General features: G+C 47.3%; 1 protein-coding gene across 1 annotated transcript in view; it reads right to left on the reverse strand.

Moving 5' to 3' along the window:
* Positions 1-23167, reverse strand: part of CALCRL (calcitonin receptor like receptor) — a 75314-nt gene that overhangs the window by 19372 nt on the left and 32775 nt on the right. The window contains exons 2-8 of the mRNA XM_079782318.1: positions 17305-17395; positions 17038-17125; positions 15852-15943; positions 12540-12684; positions 10757-10867; positions 10549-10661; positions 9113-9204 (exon numbers count right to left, since the gene is read on the reverse strand). Of these exons, the coding sequence (XP_079638444.1) occupies positions 9113-9204; positions 10549-10661; positions 10757-10867; positions 12540-12684; positions 15852-15902 (512 nt within the window). The 5' untranslated portion in view covers positions 15903-15943; positions 17038-17125; positions 17305-17395. The remainder of the gene's footprint in view (positions 1-9112; positions 9205-10548; positions 10662-10756; positions 10868-12539; positions 12685-15851; positions 15944-17037; positions 17126-17304; positions 17396-23167) is intronic.

The raw sequence follows: 23167 nt of genomic DNA on the forward strand, positions 1-23167 counted from the left end.
CTTCCTAGAACGAAGAACCTCTGCAAGCTTTTGGCCAAGAGGGGCAGGGTTCCCCCCTCACTGCGGCAGGGGGCCAGGCAAAGGCGGCTTCCTCAGTCCAAGCGCCACGAGGCGGCACGGAGCTCTGTGCTCGGAGGGAGGGGGCTGATGGGTGTGAGGGGAACCCCCTTCGCGTCATGTCCATGACGTGTGGTTTATTTTAATGACGTATCATTCTTCTAAGTGAATGTTATGAACTATAAAATATATTTACATGGTCTTATTTTTAAACGCCTGCCCGGAGCTTACCCAAGGTCTGTGGAGTACCGACTACTGTTTAGAGGAAAACGGCTTAGCCATGACAATCTGCACTTTTTTAGTAAGAGAATTGAAATAACTCAGCTACGACCATGGGAAAAACACTCAAATGTTTTCCTTAACTGGGCTATTTTCCCCCTTCTGCTGGATATATATATATATATATATATATATATTCACTGAGTGGCCAGGTTATTATGATCTCTAAACGCATAATAATCTGGCCACTCAGTGTCTATCCTATATAATAAAAGGCTAATATGCAAATTGTCCCCTCGACCAGGAGTTTGATCAGCAGGCAGGCCGGCCAACTGCCCATGTCCCCTCCCCCTGGCCAGGCTGGCCAGACCCCACCCATGCACAAATTCATGCACCAGGCCTCTAATATATATATATATTACACACACACACACACACACACACATACACTGAGTGGCCAGATTATTATGCGTTCAGAGATCATCATAATCTGGCCGCTCAGTGTATATCTCCAGGTCAATTGGTTAAGACCTACATATATAAACAACACAATTCCATAGTTTTCATATCATGACAAAAAGACTGAGAGAGTTTGCTCAGACAGCAAATCAGAAGCACTTGGAACAGTGAGCCGGAAGGAGGAGGACACGCTTAAGGGCTTTCAAAGCCGGCGATCGGTGACCGAGGCCGAAAGGCGGGCCGGGAACACAGACGGAACAGCGTGGGTAGCACAACCGCGGGTGTTTGTAACCCCACTGGGAGGCTGAGGGTGGGACAGTGGGACCCTGCCTGCGGCTGGCAGGCTTAGTCTCCTGGGTGCCGGCCATCACTCCCGGCGAGTCTGCTCTCTGCCTCCCGGGCGCCTTCTCTCCTGCGGCTCCGCTCCCACCTCCGGGCGGCTCGGCAGGAAGGCTTAGAAAGGGCTGCTGCTGGGGGAGGGCGACCGGGGGCGGGGCGGGGGCGACCGGGGAGAGGCCAACGGGGAAAAGCAGACATAGGTAATACTTTCAACAATAAAGAATTTCTTTTTTTAAAAAATGAGCGGCCGCCTGTCTCCCTGAAGCTGTGGTTCCTGGCGCCCGGCCCCAGAAAGGCCGCCCCCGCCTCGGTGACAGAGGGAGTTCCCGACACAAACCCGGCCATGTGACGGCAAAGCTCTGACACGAAGGACTGACAGCCTGTCTCATGGGTCATCTGATGTCAAAACCAAGCGAACCCTGAAGAGCGCTCAGGAAATCAGTGTATTTTGTGTGATTTTTAACACAAAATGATCCCGGTAATACAGTCAACCTAAACAATTCGCCCTCTCTACACTCCAGCCAAGTATCGGCTTTGGAAAGCCTGTGTTTGCGATGAGCTCTGTGTGTTTGTAATGAGCCGGACCACGGCCCAGCCATTCCCTCCGTGGTGGTGGTGTGCGAGGGCGTGCCCAGCCGCCCGGGGGGCCTGTGGCTGGCCGTGGCCGTGGCCGTGGCCGTGGCTGTGGCTTCTTCCCTCTCTCCCTCCGGGTTCTGTGTGACTCACATGCAGACAGACGCTCTCTGATGCGTGCTCCCCACCGATGCCTAGCGGTAAAACGCCTCCGATCTTCCCAGGAACCCACGCTGTTTTCTTCTAAGCATATTCGTTACCACATGTAAGTACATTCGTACCAATAAAGTCAACTTGTAGAGGCAAACCAAAGCACGCGTGTGGAAAACACACTGGCTGTTTTAATGAAACCCTCAAAACATTCCAGACTTTTCCACATGTTAATCGACAACCAATTTCACCTACTCTGAATTTTTAAATGTGCTTCTTCTGCTCAAAGTATTTTTTTGGAAATTGTTTTATAGGCTTAGAGAATATTTTACAAAACCCTCCCTCCTTTGTCTAAATGTCACACTCTCCCTCTCTATCCTTGCGGAACCCACAGAATAAAAGACGTAGTTTGTGGGTTGGATTGTTTTCATTTCATGTCCTCTCCACACGATTCTTTTAGAAATTACTTCAATATGCAAGTTTGACAAGCAGAGTCACAGAGGCAGTCGGTGTAAATGTGTCAACAAAGCCATTACACGCATGTGGGATGTATGTAATTCTGTGCCGTTCAGTCCTCTTGTGGGGCAATTGGAAGCAGGCGCGTGAGTGGGTGCATGCGGATCAGGGAGGGCTCTGAGAGCTGACCTGAGCGTGAGCCTGGACTGTGCCGCCGCCGTGCAGCACGACTTGCACAAGTTACTTACAAACCCCGTCCTCAGTTTCCCCATCTGTCACAGGAGGTCACGTAGCGCTCCCAGGACTGGCCAGAGGTTGCGTGCAGTAAGTCGTGTCTCGTGCATAGCGTCCTTTCCCACACGTGGTGAACGCTCAGTCTTTTCTAACATAGTTACCACGAGGCTGCTTTCGATTAGCTTCCCTGCTCTTCTTTTCCCCACAAACAATAAAAGAGCATAAAGCCCACCTCAGTGAAACAAAACCACCCCTGTTCCAGTCAGACCATGAAACCACAAATCGCCATCTATAATAATAAAAGCATAATATGCTAATTAGACCAGACAGCCAAACGACCTTCTGGACGTCGTTCTGGACGTCCTTCTAGATGAAGCCACGGCAGCAGGGGCCGAGGCAGAGGCAGTTAGGGGTGATCAGGCAGGCAGGCGAGAAGTTAAGGATGATCAGGCAGGCAAGCAGAGTGGTTAGGGGCGATCAGGCAGGCAGGCAGAGTGGTTAGGGGTAGGCAGGCAGGCGAGCGGTTAGGAGCCAGCAGTCCCAGGTTGTGAGAGGGATGTCTAACTGACGGATTAGGCCTGATTTGGGCCTAAACCGTCAGTTGGACATCCCCCGAGGGGTCCCGGATTGTGAGAAGGTGCAGGCTGGGCTGAGGGGACCCCCCCCCCCAATACACAAATTTTGTGTACTGAGCCTCTAGTTTAGTTATAAAACATGAGTGGAAAACCAGATTGCAAAATATATTACGACTTCAAGGAGAAAGAACAAGTCGTATTATTTATGTTTTGTGTTTCAAATGACAAAGTTTTAATCCATTTAAATGAATACTTAGTTTTTATACCAAACCATGGATCCTTAGGTATCTTAAATGATTTGTCACTTTATTCCCAGGAAAATGTAGTTATGCTTAAGTAGCATTTATGTTTCAACTGCTCAAGCAAAATAGATAAAATATACTTATAAAGAAAAAAATATCAACAGAAATATATGACCTTTAATAATGTTACAGCTTTTAATAAAAATTTACTGTTTAAAATGAGTCCAAATTTGTTAATTCATTTGCTTTATATTTCCATTCCTGGGACTCTTCGCCATTAACCAATAATAGCAATTATGTTATAGCAGAACTGGGTCTTGGTGTAAATCCATTACTTCTTTGCTTTTTAAATAGATTTTTAGAGAGAGAGGAAGGGAGAGGGAAAGAGAAAGAGAAAGAGGAAGACTGATGTGAGAGGGGAACATCCGTCAGCTGCCTCCTGCCCGCAACCTGGGCATGTGCCCTGACCCGGAATCGAACCGGCAACCTGGGGGTGCCTGGAATGATGCCCAGCCAACGGAGCCGCACCGGCCGGAGCGACCACGGCTTCGTGCACCGCTCTGCCATCGCTCGCATCTGACATCTAATGTGGAAAGGCATTGCTTTCCTTACGTGAGCACCGTGGACCCACTGAAAAGCTTTCCAACCCAGACTTGCGTAACGAGTAGGAATGTTTCAGCCCTCACCAGGCCCGTTAGAAGGAGATGGATTTCTCAGCACATTGATTAACATTCATAAATTTGGAAAAAGACCTAATAAGTATAATCTGATAAAACAACACATGGAAAAATATGGTTAATTAAATAATATCCAAATGTTAAGTGGAGGAAACCCTGCAACAGAATAGGACCTCTCTCAGGACCCGGCGCACAGCGCACTTCCCGGGAATGAAAGGGTCACGCGGGCGGAGGACGCGGGGGCCGGGGCAGGCCTGAGAGCGTCGTTCAGGGACCGCGGTGACCACTTCTGAACTCGGCCCATCAAACCTCTGATGGTGCCAATTTACAGATTAAAAAAACCTACAAACTTGTGAAAGTTCTGATTTGCCAAAACAGGGCTATCATGGCATAATCCAGGGGTCCTCAAACTTTTTAAACAGGGGGCCAGTTCACTGTCCCTCAGACCGTTGGAGGGCCGGACTGTAGTTTAAAAAAAAAACTATGAACAAATTCCTATGCACACTGCTAAGTCGGCTGCTAAGCAGGACAGGCAGCGGCGGCAAAAACACCCGGCGGGCCGGATAAATGTCCTCGGCGGGCCGCACGTGGCCCGCGGGCCGTAGTTTGAGGACCCCTGGCGTAATCTATAGAGTAAGACTCTGTTCTCTAGGTTTCAATGCAGAATTTCTCTAAATAGTCAGCTTTGCTTAAAATGGATTTAGAGATTGAATCATGAACCGTTTCAGGAGAAAAAGTATACCTTAAAGAAGAAAACTATAATTGTTCTAATTCAAGAGATACATGAAGACACTGGAAATGAGGACCAAGTTCACAATATTGATTGACTCTATTCAGATAAGATCTAAGAAAAAAGGGGAGAATTTGGGTCACTTGTCCTGAAAAAAAAAAAATAGATAAGCATTGAAGGGTTATTTTACTACGTTAAGAAAACTTGGGCCTCCTAATTGGATACAGTTTTTTTTTTTTTTTTTCTGAGTTTCATTTAGGGACTCTTCTCGACCAGCTAGAAATGATAGCATTGTCGATATCGTTGTAAATATGCAACTTGGCTTTCGAATTGTTTGGTGTCCGAGCCTGAATGTCAGCAAAGGAAGATGGTGAAGAGCAGAACCACTCTCCTCACACAGCTCGGATGTTGCACATGCCCTCGCATGTGCAAGGAGACGGGGCCCCTGCCTGGGCTGAAAGAAAGAGCAAGACGGGCTGTGCTCTCAGATGTTAAACAGCGATTACACTGTAATTTATCACTAATTCCGGTAAAGTTTATTTGGAGTTGTTTTTTTTTTTTAACCAAAGGGTTCTGTTTTGCTTTTCCGAGGATCGTTATGAGCTGGAGTCACTGTCTCTCAGGACTTGGCAAGCCCCCAAGTTCTGTCTTTCTGGTCCCCTCCCTTTCGTTTCATCTCCGTCTGCCTCTGCCTGTCGTTGGCTGTAATCTAAAACCGAAGTCTATCTGGTCACGGGCGTTTCATGTTCCTCTGTTTCTAATTTACAGCGTGGCTGAGGAGTCCACGTTCCTGCCTCTAAAGGAAACAAACCGTATCCTAAACCAACTCTGTGTGTGGCTCCTGGTTTTTATTAGGGTGGACCCGTGGCCCTCCATTAACAAACGGGGGAAAAGGGTTACCTGCACCCAAGGCTAGGCCAGAACGACGCAGCACGGAGAACGGGGTTTGGAGCAGAAAGGCGCTCCTGACGGATCCTCTTTCTAACACACAGCGATGTTGTGTGACCCGCCCGTTCCTCTAGGAATCGGTCGGAAGAAAACTAAAATCGGTATCGCTCTTGACATAGGAACTTGCTTCATGAACCACCCACGTTAGCACGTTCCCAGGCGGCCTGGTCTTCCTTTAATCCAGCTGCAGCCTCGCACACTGTGCCACACAGATGAGAATTCTGAGGAGTCCTAGTGACGGTGGGGACAGAAAGACCGGACAAACACAAGGGACTTGCCCCAGGTCGCGAGAAGTCATGGGAAAGTCAGTCGTACAAATAAGCGTCCCAGTCCATTCATGTCTTCATTTCTCAAAAATGTATTAAGATTTATGAAAATACTTATTAAAAACTCATTAAACTTTATTGCCTACTACGTGCAAAGTCCTGTAGTAGGCAATAGGGTGCACAAAGAAGCTAAGCCGAGGTCACTCCTGCTCCTACAACGCTAACGTTGGGACATTCTTTGCATTACTTCCCATTTCAGTGGGTGGCTGTTTGTAGTAGAGAGTGGCTTTTGCTGTTTGAGTAGACAGTTCTGGGGAGTATACATTAGAAGTGTCTTAAAATCAAACACTATGAATTCTTTAATATGATTCAAGTACTGATACACTGTATGGAATCTTGTGGGCATAAAAATAGTTTCATTCTTTTTGACTAGCTTATTTTCTGATATAAATATACCACTAAATTGGTTTATAGCATTTTTTTGTTCATTATTTAATCAGTAGAAGCCCAGTGTACGAAATCGTGCGCAGGTAGGGTCCCTAGGCCTAGCCTGCGATCAGGGCCATCTTCTGCCCTTTCGCCAGTCCCCAGTCCTGCCCCACCACTGCCACCACTGATTGGAGCCTGTGGGCCGGGGGGGAGGGACCAAGAGGTCTGCCTTCTGCCCGCTCACCAGTCCCCAGTCCCGCCCCGCCACCACCCACATGGTTCCCCGTGGTTCCCCGTTCGCCGTGCTGTGATTGGAGCCTGCGGGCTGGGGGGGAAGAAGGAGGGGAGGGAGGAGGGACTGAGAGGTGGTCAATGCACCTCATAGCGACTGGTCCAGCAGTTGTTCTGGTCGTTATAGTTGCTGGACTTTTATTATGTAGGATTTTTCTATATGAACATTATAACAACTTCTTTACCAATGTGGCACCTCTGAAACTGGCAATGTGTTCTTTGTTTTTAAAGAGCCTAGTGGCATGCTATGCCTATCAGGGCTAAATATTTCTATAGAAACCTCTTAAGGAACTAACGAGAAGGAGTGATAACTATGCCAGTCATAGACAATGTTTTCCAAACTGGACCCTTTGCTTCACGCTGCATGTGTATCTCAGTCTTTCTACCACATCTATGACACAGATACTAACAGTGTCTGCATTTGAAAGATGTGAAAATGAGGCTTAAGAAAGGACAGACTTGTTGCGTGCTATGCAGTAGGGGACAGGTGAGAGAGGTGTTTCTGTTTGGTCTGTGCTCTTAACCTCTCTCCTGTAATGAAGAATGTCCAGACATAAAAACGTATTTAATGCTCGGCTGGGGTCTTACCTGAAGAGGGTTTCTCGTGTTTTACCTAAAGCCCAAGAATGTGTGATAATAAAGAAACATTCACTTGTAGCTTTGCTTCTTTTTGTTCAAATTCTCCATTTTTAAAAGACAGTGAAAGTCCAATAAAATGATGAAGCCACACAGAGAGGGAGGGGATTGGGAGGAGCCTGCAGAGCTCAGTGAACCACTGGGAACCCCCGTAAAACCAGGCATCCGAGTACAGAACCTCTTCCTCTCTCACGGTCTACACGCCACAGCGTCTGCCTGTGGGACGTCTCCCCATCCTTCAACACGTGCTTCGGTGGGAGTCTCACCTCTGGGGTCTTCTGATTCTGGAATCAGCATGAGTTCTCTCCCCCCTCCCCCCTTCCACTCCCCTACCCTGTTTCCCCAGAACTCTCTGGAACTCGGCAGTAACTTTCCTTAACCTTGTATAATTATCATATAGGAGCAATGTTAGATGACGACATAATGTAATCTGTGTGCCCACTTGATTGCTATCGTCTAGTGATAAACTAATGGTCCAGTTTGTCCTCCCAGGCACCTGTCCTCCCAGAGTCCTGTATGCCAGCTACCATCGGAGTCGTCTTTGCTCCGTATTTTGAACAGTATTATTACCATTTGTAAAGAGACGGAAGCTCCCTAAAAACAGGCATCAGGATGAGTCCACGCTATCAGTTAAATGGTGAAGGCAAGATTAGAGTGTATTCCACACTTTATATCACTGCACTGCATATCCATTAAAATGGAGTGGTGCCTGAAATTGATTCCACTCCTGTTATGCTAACTCGCCATTATAGGGGTATTTTATTTTATTTTTTTAGTTCACTTTAGTGAATGAACAGTTAGTTGTCCATTCGGGATGAACTTTAAGTATAAGCAATGTAATCACTTGAACACTTTAATTTTATACATCGGCAAGACACTCCTTTGCTTTAATTCAGTTTTGCCTCTGTAGCATGCTAGCCATCTTTTTTTATTTTAAAAAAAGCATGGAATTTAGCTGAGATACAGCTACTTACTGCATAGAGCACTCTTGATTTTTTTGGAAATTGCTCTTGGAAAAAATAGGCCTATTAACATGTGAAACATGAGATAACTATTTGGGGGAGAGATGGAATTTCTAGCCTCCCTTTTAAAATGAGATATGAGTCTGCGGATTGTATCGTAATGATGGCAGCGAGGAAGATGCAGTGACATCAGCTCCTCACTCTTCACATAGAGTTCTGTAATTATTGGTGGTGACCAAAACGATGCAAACCATGTTAACGCATAAAATTATATATATATATATATATATATATATATATATATATATATATATGCTTGGGAATTTACTTTCCTATTAATTAAAAAAAATCACTTGTTGTCTCAAGGAACTGGAGCTGAGTCTCCCTCCCCCAAAAACGACTGTTATTTCAAGTAAAATTCAATGTATAATTTAATCATTTTAACAATGATTTCTTACATAAAAAATAAACCATAGTACATTGATACTATTTTTAATCATATGTATTAAATGCTATTGCTATCATTCACACAAAATATCAGTTCCCATAATGTACCATGTGTCCTGATATTAAAATTGGCCAATAAGCTGAAAATTCAGCTAATACGGCCTTTAATATGTGGCCGTCTCCAAGGCAGCTGGAACGGTCACATGTGACTTCCTTCTTATGTTGCTGCTAATTTTGTAAAGTTGGCATTTAAGATGAAGTCGATATATTCTATTTCAAGTTATTTCAGGCATCTAATTTATTTGAAACATTGTGAATCATCTACATTTCACATGTTTTATCAGCACATAACACACCGGCTCCACGGCACAGCATTCATCAAAGACAGCTGGTGAATTGAACCCCATGTCACATGTACTTACTTGAAATAAAAGAATATGCCAAGTGAGATGAGCAACGATGCAATAGACAATCCATGTCCAATTATAGCCAGGTAGAACAAATTCAGTGCCGTCTGTAATGGATAATAAAAAAAAAAAAAAAGGTAAGGCTTATGTCCGTACCACAATCCTACGTGTGTAGAAGATCAAACTCAATGGAACGCACTATGTGTTCACAAACATGTGATCTTACGGCTTTCTCATTTAGCCTGCAAACCAATAAATGCCTGAACACATCTGGAATGAGGGATATTTATGCAATTTATCCAGTGACATCAACACTTATCACTTGTATGCCCTTCTTATGTAAGAATTAGACATCCTATATTAAGTATGCCCAGGAGTACTGTCATTGGTCTAGGGCAGTGGTCAGCAAACTCATTAGTCAACAGAGCCCAATATCAACAGGACAACGTTGAAATTTCTTTGGAGAGCCACATTTTTAAACTTAAACTTCTTCTAACGCCACTTCTTCAAAACAGACTCGCCCAGGCCGTGGTGTTTTGTGGAAGATCCACACTCAAGGGGCCCAAGAGCCGCCGTTTGCCGACCACAGGTCCAGGTCGTGTGCCAGGTGAAGCCAGCACGTTCCGTCGTGGCGGACAGGGACGGGGTCGCCCTCTCTCTCTGCGCCTGAAACCAGGTGCTGTTGGGTGCTCTCCGTCTGGCTCTCCCCGTGGAGGTGGAGGCGGGAGGCGTGCTTGCCCACGGGCTCTGCTTCCTGACAAGCCCGAGGCGGAGACCGATCTCCAGGCAGTAACTGAGGGCCTGCACACCCCTTCCCCCTTCCTCCGGGTTTTGCCATGTTCTCTTTGGTGATTTGTCTGTAGTTCATGTGTTTGTAACGTACCACTTCATTGTGCATTTTAAAAAGCTTCTTCAAACTCTCCTCTGCGTAAGCAAGGGAGAGACGGCGCATAGTTAGAAAGCCAGCTGCCTGCACTCAGGCTGCCCTACGTGCTGGGCTCTTTCCGAGGGTCTCCCTGTGCCAGTCCATCCGGGGGAAAGCTGGGGGTGGGCTCAGCTCTGCCTCCGCTATTACCCGGAGGCAGAGAGAGGGCATGGCTCGCTGAAGGCCACCCCGCTGGTCAGGTGCCGAGACGGAAGGCAACTAGCAGGACTCAGTGTCCATCCCCGGGACAGATGGCCCCTCCCCATAGGCACACACCTGCAGGCGGACCAGGCGCCATCCAGGCTTGATTCCCAGGCCGGGGTGCAGGCGGGCACCCTTACTGCCTGCAGATGGTTCCTCTGAGCACAGGCAGCTCGGCGGGCGCTCTCCCTGCAACGCTCCCTCCCCCTGCCCTCCTCCCGGACACGCGGGCGGCTCCCCAAGGTTGGCCGGGCCAATGACCCCTGGGGCGCCCGGGGTACCCTGTTTGCGGGAGTGAACCGCCCTTCCCCAGCGCCGGGCGCACCTGCAGGCGCTCATGCGTGTTGGTGTTGCACCGGGTATAGTTGGTCCACGTTCGGTTGCTCGCTGGGTGCCTGAACCAGTGTCCGTCCTGGTCACAGATCTTCGTCACCTTTTCTTTAAAATGAAGAAGGAGAAAAGGAGAACAACCCCGTGACCCTAGGGTGATGGGCAGGATGTCCAGGAGAGGGCCTGCCCGGGGCCGCCGTTACCTGAGGGGTCGAAGTCTTGGAAGTAATCCGGGCAGTGCTGCACCGACTCGGTGCCCGCCGCCACGTAGTTCCAGCACAGCCAGCCGTCCCAGGTCCTGTTGCAGAACATGCCTGGGGGAGGAAGGCGGAGTGACCAACTCCAGCAGCTGTCCCTGAGGACAGAGGCTTTTAGAAACATACGTGTATTTATCGATTTAGAGAGGAAGGGAGAGGGAGAGAGAAACATCAATGATGAGAGAGAACCATGGATCGGCTGCCTCCTGCACACCCCACACTGGGGATCAAGCTGGCAACCTGGGCATGTGCCCTTGACCGTGAATCAAACCCGGGACTCTTCATTCCACAGGCTGACGCTCTATCCACTGAGACACACCGGCCAGGGCCATCCATAGCCTTGATGGTGGGGCCACACTGACGTGGAACACGGGCTGTCTACTGACGATGAAGACTCACGTACACCCTGAGCCACGCACGGCCTGAGCGAGGCGTCGTTGGGTGACTGTCATTGTGCGCACAGCACAGAGAGCACTCACACACCCCCAGAGGCCAAGGCCGGCTCCACCCCAGGCCACATGGTGCACCCCGCACGCCTGCCAGTCATCGCTGACGGGGACGCCCTCAGGGGTGCATGAGCGTGCAGGGATTACTTCACCGTCATGATTAGAATAACGGTTTCCAAATTAAAATGAAAGATGTCTGAATTTGTATGCAAATAGTTTAATACTTGATCATTCAACCCCTATTGACCTAATATCAGATCATTTGTCCTTGTCTGACTTATTTTAAAGATATTTTTAACTGAATAAATACCTTCTAATAAGAATGTTCAAGCAGAGGTACCCGAGTTCTTCTCCAAAGATAAACAAGTTACGCTGTTCAGTTATAAATTAAAATTTTAAAAGTTGACCAATGTGAAAAAAAAAACCCACATTTTTTCTCTTTCTCACATGCGAGTACACATTAATAACAACCTACTTTTAACACTTTAGTTACATAAATATATAAATATAAATAATATATAAATATATCAAATATTTCAAAAAAATTTAAGATCTTTGTTTCCACTGATAGTTTAAAAATCTAAGAATAGCTAAAGTCTTTGTCTTTTGCTTTGTTGTATTGTGAGTTTTGCATTTTATATTTGAAGAAAACCATGTCGTTAAGGCTGCCAGATAAAATACAGGTACTATTTTCTATTATTGTTGTTATTATTATTATTTTGCTAAGTCTAGCCACTCTACTGGTGTTTCTCATCTTTACATCTTCAGAATTGGGGCCCATAAAGGCATTTAGGAGACTCTCAATAAATGTCTCAGACATATCTGAAGACTAACAATGGGAACAAAAGCACGTATACTTCATTAACCTTGCTACCAAATGTACTATTCAAAGTATAAGTCATATAAAAACAATTGTTCATCATTTTATTATGCAAACTCCTATCAAGCAGCTCATTAAAAACATAATTACACACTGAAGATCAACTGTCACTTATTTCATTCAAAACACATACTTAATTTGATATTTTAAATTTTTTTATACCATAAAGATTGTTACTAACAATATCCCTGTTGCACATATTCTTATTAGAATTTTGTAGGAGAGAGAAATTATGTCGTAAAGCGTTCTTCATAAATAAACAATAATGAAAACCGTTCATATACCAGAAAAATTAGCAACTAACCTATTTTTAATCAGGGGCCTCGGACACCCATCTGATGGCATGGGGCGGTTTTCTCTTAGAAATATACCGGTGCGTTTAAAGTGAAATAGGCATGCTTACCTTCGGCGTGTTGAATGGGGTCTTGCATAATTTTCTGGTAGCATTCATATTGAGCCGTCATGATCTTGTTTCTCGTGACACTCAGCGGAAGTGAGTTATTGCTCTGCTCCTGATGGTCCTGTTCTGGTTCCGCTGCGACAGGAACCTACGGGATTGAGGAGGAGATGTCAGGATGGTGCCGAGGTCTGTCGCCGGCCGTGGGCTCCGCTGGGGACAGTCAGGGCAGAGCTTGGTCCGCGGACTTGGTGGGCGAGTCCCTGCGAGTTCGCACTGGCCTGTCTCCATAGCGACCATCTCCTGGGTCAGGTCCTAGTTCCAGGGACGAGCTAGGGGTGCCGAGGGCAGAGGGCCTGGGCCTGGCCGTCGGGTCCTGCGAGCTTGACTCCAGGCCGCGCTGTAGGCGCAGACAGGCCGCGTGCACAGCCCGGCCCGCTCGCCTGCTCTGAGCACGGGAGACAGGCCGCCCAGCCCGGCCTCTGCTCTCTTCTCCTCGACGGACACCGCGTGGTGCCCAGACGCCGGAGGGGCGCCGATGGCCCCGACAATCCTCGCAATTGTTGTCGTTTTTCTAATTCTGTTTTGATCATCAAGATCATGACAAGCTCGTGTGTGACGCTGGTAGGCAGAGCTTTTACTCTGTGCACGTCGATAAGGTTTTAGGGAGGGTCTACATTCAGGTTCCTCCGGTTTAGTGGGACCATGTCAAGCCTCACTTCCATTTTAATGTTTACATGGCTTTTTCTCCCTGTTTTGTAATGTAAAATCGGTATAAACCTCTCTTCAACCTTATTTCTCTTTTTAAAATACGGATTTTTAAATTTTTGTTGTTGATAGTATTACAGATGTCTCCAGCGCCTCCCCCATGTCCCCCTCTGCTCAGCCCCTATGACCCCCCAGGTCTTCACCCCCCCAGGTCTTCACCCCCCTATGGCCCGTGTCCATGAGCTGTGCATGTGCATACAAGTGTATATGTTCTTTGGTTTCTCTCTCCTCACCCCCCCACCCCCACATCGAGGCATGTCCGTCTGTTCCACGCCTCCCTGCTTCGGGTCTTATTTCGTTGGTCAGTTTGTTTTGTTCGTTAGATTCCACACGTAAGGGAGATCGTGTGATGTTGGTCTCTCTCAGATTGGCGGCCTGTTTCTCCACTTGGGCATTACTGTGTTGACTGCTCTCCATAAGCAGCTATTTTTCTCCTTTCTTTTGTCCCTGGTTCCTGGTGTTTCTGTTTTCTCGCAGGAAGTTGAGTTCAGGGCGGGCTGAACAGTCGCACTCCCTGGATGTGGCACCACCCGCCTCACCGTCGATGGCCCCACTGAACAGGAATGCTCCCAGCCCCCGCCTCATCTTAATTTCCTAGTAAACACGCAGGCAGCCGGCGTGCTGCGCGAGTAGAAATGGAAACACGTAACAACATCAAGAAAATGCATGGTTTTTCTCCTGCTCTCGGGAAGTTCATAGAGTTGCATAGAATCAGCATCATTTTCATCCTTACTTAAGAGCTCAGTCCTATCTGCTTTGGCTCAGTGGGTTGAGAGTTGGCCTGCGGACTGAAGGGTCCTGGACTCGATTCTGGCCAAGGGCACAGGCCTGGGTTGCAGGCTCGATCCCCAGGAGGGGGCGTGCAGGAGGCAGCTGATCCATGATTCTCTTTCCTCACTGATGTTTCTCGCTCTCTCTCCCTCTCCCTTCCTCTCTGAAGTTAATAGCAATATATTAAAAAAATAAATAAAAGCTCAGATTTGCACATGCTGTCTGAGAAACGGTCACAGCTCCTTCAATCACGATGATCCGGTTGGTGATCCGTGACGGGCGTCTCTGCCAGACCAGCGCGGCGTGGGCAGCTCAGGGCCACACTCGGGGGCGGGGGGGGGCGCGGAAGGTCCAGGCTCCTGAGTCCTGGTCCTTTTCCCGTGAGGGCAGCGAGGGCAGCGAGGGCATCGAGGGCATCGAGGGCATCGAGGGCATCGGGCAGGGCCGGGCCCACTGCCCCTGGCCCGGCGTTCCCAGCGCTCGCGGGGCAGGAATGCAGCCTCGCTCTCCGTCGGTTCCTTTTCTGTGTTTTTCTTGAGTTCCTTTGTTTGCCTCCTGGTGGGCTTTGCTTGGAAAGCCACAGGCCAAGTATTTGCTGGCACCGAATCGGAGGAGATCAGGTCCCTCAGCTTCTCCTCCGGAGAATGAGCCCGGAGCCCGGCCACGGTTCTAACGGGGGACACGCCGGGCCGGGCTGGGGTGGGGGCTGCAACTGTCCACGGGCGTGTCTTCCTGTCTTCCTGTCTCGGGGCTCCACTGGGATCTTTGCAAGGAAATTCTGATTATTACAGCCAGGGTTAATGTGCGACGGAGAGAAACAAGTGAAATATTGCTGTAAAGAAACATGAAATTTGCTCTCGCCGGTGTGGCTCAGTGGATAGAGCATTGGCCTTCGGACTGAAAGGTCCTGGGTTCGATTCCCGGTCAGGGTACATGCCCGTGTTGTGGGCTCGATCCCCAGTGGGGGGCGTGCAGGAGGCAGCCGATCCATGATTCTCTCTTATCAGTGATGTTTCTATCCCTCTCTCCCTCTCTCTTCCTCTATGAAATCATTAAAAATATATTTTTTAAAAAAGAAACGTCACATTAACTGTGTGGGGCATATGACGGTCCAGCGGGGAGCAGCTGCTTTTTCGTCCTCCCTGGCCCTCCCTCCACCCCCAGCCCAGCATCCCCTGCGGAGACGGCAGAGGTGATGTGCACACACTCGTGTACACGCCTGCCCCATGCCGGGCAGCCGGGCCTGCCGGACATGGCCCAATGCGGATCTGAATGACAGGACGAGGAAATGAATCCAAAATCCAGCGCACGATTCCAAATGGGGTTTTAATCGATGTCAGCCAATCAGTGGGCAGAATGGGAGACAGACCAGCAGGTTAGGCTCTGCGGGTCTCAGACTCCTCAGACCCGGCTGAAATGGGTGACCTACTACGCACCGCTGTGCTGTGAGCCATCCTGTTTCTGTTTTCAATCTGATCAGTACTTTCCTCTGGGGTCTTGCGTAGCTGTGTCCATGAAATTGTCTCACTCTGACGTTCCCCACCCAACTGTGCCTCCATACCGTCGTCCCTGCTCTGGGACAAAGAGCCGTAAAGCGCACACGGACAGGAAGTACATCACTGCTGTACTGAGCAGGTGTAAACATGTACCTGGTTTGTGCATCAAATAACGGCATGTCGTTTTGTGGCGATTCACCTTTATCAACTATAGATGTATTATTGGAAGTTAGGAAAACAATAGTCATAGCGAGGCAGGTGTATCAGAAAGAAGCATGCTTACCGTAAGGAAAGCCAGGAGGTACAGGAAACACAGCACACGCCTTTTCCCCATCACGAAGGCCCAAATAAAATACGTGTATAGTACAAATCAAACTGCAATAGAAAATGAAAAAAATACAATTCATCAATATTTATGAAATAAATATACATGGTTCTCAGCAGAGAATTTCTTTCAAATGACACACAATAACTTTGCTTTAAGGATTTGAGTAATAGTCTTAGGTATTACAAAGTTAAGAGCATTATGGCTTAAAATACTGATGAGCTTAATTACATTTCAATTTAATTTAATTAGTATTACAAGCAGGAAAGCTTCTTGCATATACATTTTTAGTAATTACAAGACATCTTGTTTTCTTTTCCTTTACCGAAATTGGGATAAAATAATTAAAGTATCAAAGTAAAGACTTTTACAAAACATAAAAGCACTACTTTTGATGGCATATTTACTATAAAACTTATCTTTATTTCCTATAAGTATTAATCTCTTTTTTAATTTTCTGAGTTTTCAATACATTAAAGGGACAAATTGCTCTTGGGCCAATTTCTTGAGAATCAATATTCATATTTCATTAAAATGGCCTTATACTTTTATAGAAATGGCCTTGTAATTTTATAGAAATTATTCTTCACTGAAGGACTCAGTTGTGGTTTTTTTATTTTTAACCAGGGACTAAACTTATTCCCTAAGTCGTCGACATTATTAGGATTTGGTTGCAGAAGACTGACAATACCAAACAAAAGCATTTCTGTTCAGCGTTTCTAAGAGTAGATAGAATCCTAAACAAATGAACAACGGCCCCTAGACCACCACCCTGAGCTCACAGCATGCTGGGAAAAGTGTGTGAAACTCCCTGTAAGGCGCCCGAGAAACGCCCCCTGACAGTTTCTTAAGAGGTACAAATTACCCTGGTATCATCATAACATATGGTGACAAACGTGTAAAAAATGTTTCTCAAAGGAGATAAAACATTTTCCATCAATAGATGTTTGCCAGGGAAGGATAAGCTTAGATTCCATGTTGTTGGGAAGTTGTCCTGCTTTTTATGATGGGGCGAGGATGAGAGTACGAACTCTAGACACCTTGCCCACGTGCTCTGTGTATTGGTTTTACCATCGGTTACCATGGGAACACGCCATGAACTAGCAAACAGAATCTCTGCAGGCTCCCGTCACCAATGACTCACCTGGAGCCGTTTATTCAGGAAACGGGAGCCGTCTCCCACAGAATGCTTCTCTCCTGTCTGCTGTCCTGGGGTTTTATGATTAGCTGACCTTAAGAAAAATATAACCCAAAAAGTTAGAAACATTGTATTAATTTCAGATATTAAAAACCAGGCATGTTATAACAGAAGGGAAATATTAATCAAGTTTTTACAATTCAGTAATGAATGAGCTGATATCTTAGTTTTTATTACATTTTCATGAGAAAAATCTAATTTTCTCATACTTACATGCACAGTTGTCTCCAGACTCAAATCACATTTTCTCTTGGATCATGTTCAACATTGTCTTGAAGAACTTCTTAAATGCTGGGGTCATGACCTAAAATATTGAGTGATATAGTAATTAATATCATTTTAATGGACCAAAATTATTCCCATGATAAATTGAAATTTTCAAAACAAAGACCACTATGAAAATGATATTTTTATTAAACTATTCCAATTTTTAAAAGTCTCTTTTGCTTACATTATATTGGTGATTTGTCACACATAGATGTTGTTTTTCCATTAGATAGAGAAACATCAATTTTCATTTTTCCAGGATACCTGGGATACTGAAAAATCTAACTGAATATTTTATCCAAGTAAATTTCAAAGAACTCTAATAGATAAAAAGATTTTAAAATTAAACCCGAGTTTAATCTTCCTTTGAATAACTTTCTTTGTCTAATCTTCTTTTGGGATGTGGTGTTAGTTTTGTGTACCTCTCTTTCCCTTGCTGGTATGGTTTCTCAGAACCAGAAGCCATTTCTTTAAAAAAAAATTACTTTTATTGATTTCAGAGAGGAAGGGGGCGAGAGAGAGAGATAGAAACATCAATGATGAGAGAGAAACATGGATCGGTTGCCTTTTCACGCCCCACATTGGGGATTGAGCCCACAATCTGGGCATGTGCCCTGACCAGGAATCGAACCGTGACCTCCTGGTTCATAAGTGGACGCTCAACCACTGAGCCACACCGGCTGCCCACCAGAAGCCATTTCTGATTGACCTTCATATACTTTGTGACTAGCAGGTGCCTTACATTTGTAGTATAAATGAATGAAAAAATGAACTGTTAAAGCACTTTAGGATTTTAAACTTAAAAACAAGAACACTAATCATAACCATTGACTATCATTTATTTTACGAACGCTTTTATAAATACCTAACAGAAGGCTTTACATAGTGTTGGAATCTGTACTGACAATAAAAATGGGGCAGGGTTCTTATATCAGCATGCTTAGTTTCTTACATAACAAAGTCCTGAAACTACTCAGATTTCAAGTTCTGTGGTTGGTTGGATATTGAACAAACTGTAGTTTACTGTACTGACTTGAAAATCCTAACAATTAAGCCAAAATTTGAACATTATTTCATAGTTTTCTGTAGCGAATGCATATAATACCAAAATATACAAATATAAATGCAAATGGATATTATTCTATTTGGAAATCAGGTTTTTATGAAACAATTCTTTGATGACTTACACATGAGTAAGTATTAATTATCTTTAATAATGGAAGGAAAAAGTGCTTCAAAAACCTGTTTGGAGTTTTTCCTGAACCCAACATATCTGAAAGACCTTTCACCCCACACGTGCAGGTATTTGGTTGCTTATCTAAGTGGCTTCGAGATCCCCATCCCAAAAGGCATCCCAGTGAAATGTCTCTGGTGTGACTACATCATTCCGGCACCGATATTTTAAGAGGACTTTGTTCAACTCACAAAATATTTATCCTTGCAAGTAATTTCACTTTTACAGCTGTCCTTCCCCAGTCCCGGCGAGCTGGAAAGGTGCCTCTGGGGACAAGGGTGTGCTCTGCACAGAGTAACCGGGTAGCACCCCCAATCACGGGCAGGTCTGTGGGCCCCAGCAAGTGTGGGGGGCAGTCTTTCAGGCACATGGTGAGCACCTGCCCCTTGTACCTGGCGTCCCATTCACTTGAGTCGTCTGCTCTACAGAGGGCCAATCCAATTTCCTCGCCAGTGGACGCTTGGCGGTGAGAAGTGGTTATGGAGGAATTCAACTAATTCCCTTTCACCACGAGTTCTCTAGATCAACAGCAGATGCATCGTGCAGGGAACGCCATGCAGACACATCTGAAGGTCCGTTTAAACCGAGTCCCACATGGTCGATGTAATGGCACGGTTGCTATCAGGAGATGTAGGCTGAATTGTATTCCTTGGTTTAGCTCTCGGTGCTCTGCATACTGTCTCTAACATGATCATTCAGCAAGTGGTTCTCTCTTTTTATTTTTATTATTATTTTTAAAATATATTTTTATTGATCTCAGAGAGGAAGGGAGAGGGAGAGAGAGATGACACATCAATGATAACAGAGAATCATCCATCTTCTGCCTCCTGCACGCCCCACACTGGGGATGGAGCCCACAACCTGGGCCTGTGCCCTGAGCGGGAATTAAACTGTGACCTCCTGGTTCACAGGTCGACGCTCAGCCACCAGCTGGGCCAGCAAGTGGTTCTTTCTCCAGTATTTACCTTATTCTAAATTTACCTTTCCTGAAATACATCTTAGTAACTGTCCAAAGCTGTTCAGCAAATCGTTGTAAATCTCTTCCAGGCCTTGTTAACGTGGTTGCATATTGCCTAGTGAAATGCAGTGGCTCTCACTCAGTGCCGAGAAGATATGAAGTATTTAGCCGGAGGAGGACAAGTTGAATGACTGACTCTACTGTGGGTTTCTTTTCAAGTGCACTTAGGTTTGTTTGGTGGGAAAAGCACTTCGTCAAAGCTGAGCACACTCATTCTAAGCTCTGAAGTGGCCTTGTAATCCCAGCGGGACTCACAGCAGTTCCTGGCGATTTCTCTTTCTAACCACCAGCTTCCCCTCAGTACTATTTGATGTTCCCATCTCAACATTAAACCAGCGGCGAGAGTCGGTGCTACTATTAGAAACCAAATAATGTCTGTGCACACGGAATAAAAAATAGCTTATTTCCAAACAGACTGCTCCTCTTGCCCCGAGAATCACCAGCAGAAAGTGAAAAGGATGTATTTCATCACAGCAAGAACTGGGAGAAATAACGACCGCCTTCAGATCTCAGACAACATCCGAGGCTCTCAGGTCTTTATGGGATGTTCATCTGGTTTCATTTTTTTTTTTAATCACTACAGATCTCCCCACAAGACACGTTTCACAGATCTTACTGCTGAAATCATAAATTCTAGCCAATCTTCTTGACTCACTTCCATGTGAAGGCATGTTTTATTCTACATAAAAGTTATAAATAGAAGTGACTACTGATTTGCAAACACAAACATATAAACCCTATCCATGCATACGTGCCTGGCAAGCCTGCTTCTTCTTCCCCCCAATTTTTATTACTCTTGTGTGTACTCTTCATTTTCTTTTCTTTATAATAAGTCTTATTTTCAGTTGAATTGCCTAACCCTAATACTAAAAGTGCATGTTCAATCCAAGATTAAGGGAAAAAATACAACTTTCATCTTCCACTCCTCCATTTCCAAAATATCTTAGATTTTTGTAGGCCCGGAGCCATGTCATGTTCTCCATTTATTTATCCAGTCTCCAGAACGCTGGCTAACAAGCATTCCCCAGGCATGACTAATTTGCCATCCAGTATCCTGACCCGGTGTGGGGGCAAAGCCAGGCCATCTGCGATCTCGTACGCGCCTTCGCGGATGGTATCTGACACCCGCTACACTTCTCCTGAACCCAAAGCAGGGCTCAGCCCTGGTCTCCCCCCCACACACACACTCCCCACCTGCCTGCACACGGACCCTCCTCCATCCCTGCGCGTGGCAGAGCCCGTGCCACTGCGAACAACGCCATCCTCACCGCCTCCCACCCTCTCCTCGCTGCTGCTTGCCTTTTTCTTTTTTGGCAAAATCGACGTCTTAGAGTTATTCTTGCAAAGTGCTGTCTTTCCTCCCAGCAGAACCTGCTGAGAAAGAGAGGCCCGTGCAGATGGTAGTTTCCCACCCCAGCACGGCCTGGCGTCCCTAACCCTTTCCTGGATGCAGGGGGAGGAAACGCCATCTAAGAGGCTTCCTTTCCCGACGGCTCTGCCTGCTGTGAGGACGGACTCCCAGCCTGTGGGCATGTGGCCTGGAGCGCGGTTATGCTTTAGGCTCTGGAGTGCACAGGTGCCCGGTCACCGATGTAGCCGAAACCAGTGTCCCTCAGAGTGGGACCCGCTCCCCTCCCCCAGCATCAGCACCAGCACGTCCTGAGCAGGTTGGGCCCCGACCCCGACCCCTGGGCCGAAACCTCTGGGAGAAGATGGGAACCTGCACTTTAGGGAACGCCAGGGCAGCTCTCGGCTGGCGAATTTGGGGAAATACAGTGCAAAGACGTCACCCTCACGGCCGTCCTGACCCCGGCGCACGTCACTCCGCGGTCTCCAGGGACTGGCCGATGGGACAAGAACCATCCAGCGCGATCAAGAAGATGCCGTGCAGCCTTCCAGGCCGGTGATGCCCGAGAGATGCCAGGCGACGGCCCGGCCCGCGGTGGAGCGCGGCGTGGAGCGGGCGATGCAGGAGCAGGACCCGCATCCCCCCGCGTGGCCCCCGCCCCGCAGAGAGGGCGCACAGACGTGCGTGGGGAGCAACTTGCTTACGGAGGGGACTTAGCCCAGCGGGAGAAAGCTCGTGGCCTGGATGCCACTCCCCGGAGTTTAGGTTCCGTCCTCTCGACGGGCCCGGGGCGAGGTCCTGGAGGTGAAGGTGCCTCCCGCTAACAGCCGCGGGGATGGGGGTCCCACTCCACAGCCACGGGAGCTGAGTCTGCCAGCACCCCGACCCGAGGGAGTCCGCAGCGGCCCCCCTCCCCGAACCTCCAGAGCCAGCTGGCCAGCACCGCGGTAGTGGCCGTGGACTTGACCACGAGACGAGCTCCCGGACGCTGACCTATGGAGCCGGAGAGGGCACTGCGTGCTGTGAGCGACGGCATTCGTGGGAGTTTGTTACAGCTGGACCGGAACACGCACACGAATCCTTACCCACGAGAAACCATGTTCCCAGCAAACCTACGGGCGGCCGTTCTGTTCCCACCTGGGCGGGCACTCCTCGTAGCACACGCCCCCCGTGGCATGCACCCCCCCCCCCCGGCCCACGCCCCCCCCCCCCCCCGCACACGCCCCCCGCGGCCCACGCCCCCCGCGGCCCACCCGCTGGCAGGGTTTCCTTCCCGCCTCCCCAACTTGCTGTGTGATTTTGGCAAAATGAATACAACTCTTTGCTGCTTGGTTGACCCAACTAGGAAACAGCAGTGACCTTGACCTTTTTTATTTTATTTTTTAAATTTATCTCTGTTGTTGAATGGATTATAGATCCTCCTTTGTTTTTTGTTTTTTTCCCATTGACCCCCTCCACCCGCACCCACCCCTGCCAGGCCTTCACCCCGCCATTGTCTGTGTCCGTGGCTGTGCATATATGCATACACGTGCCCCAGTGAATCTGTCCCACCGCCCCTTGCCTGAAATTCATGCATCTGAACGGGATCTTGAGCCCGTTTCCTCTTGCACGCCTGTGGGAAGACGGACGCCGCGCAGAGTCAGAAACACAGCTTCACGCTCCAGTTGTTGCAACACCTGAACTCGTTAAACCTGGACCCTGGCCTGAAAGGGCGTGCGTGGCTCAATCACTATTGCCTAGAATTTTTATAACTCACCTTGTCGGATTGTTTTGCATTAAATTACCTGATAGATGTAAGAAGCTTACTTCATAACTAGAGGCCCAGCGCGCATGAAATCCTGTGCAAGTCGCTCGCTTCCGCTTGCTTCAGCTGGCTGCCCCGCCCATCGGTGCTAGTAGCTCCTGCCCTGCCCCGCCCGCTGCGAGAACCAGTGCTCGTTTGGTCGTGACGGCGTTACAGCAGTAGGGCCCTGGCTATATATATATATATATATATATATATATATATATATATATATATCTGGATAAATAAATGGAGAACATGACATGGCTCCGGGCCTACAAAAATCTAACATATTTTGGAAATGAAGGAGTGGAAGATGAAAGTTGTATTTTTTCCCTTAATCTTGGCTTGAACATGTACTTTTAGTATTAGGGTTAGGCAATTCAACTGAAAATAAGACTTATTATAAAGAAAAGAAAATGAATA

The sequence above is a fragment of the Cnephaeus nilssonii genome, assembly GCF_951640355.1.
Source record: "Cnephaeus nilssonii genome assembly, chromosome: 10".
NCBI classification, from domain to species: Eukaryota; Metazoa; Chordata; class Mammalia; order Chiroptera; family Vespertilionidae; genus Cnephaeus; species Cnephaeus nilssonii.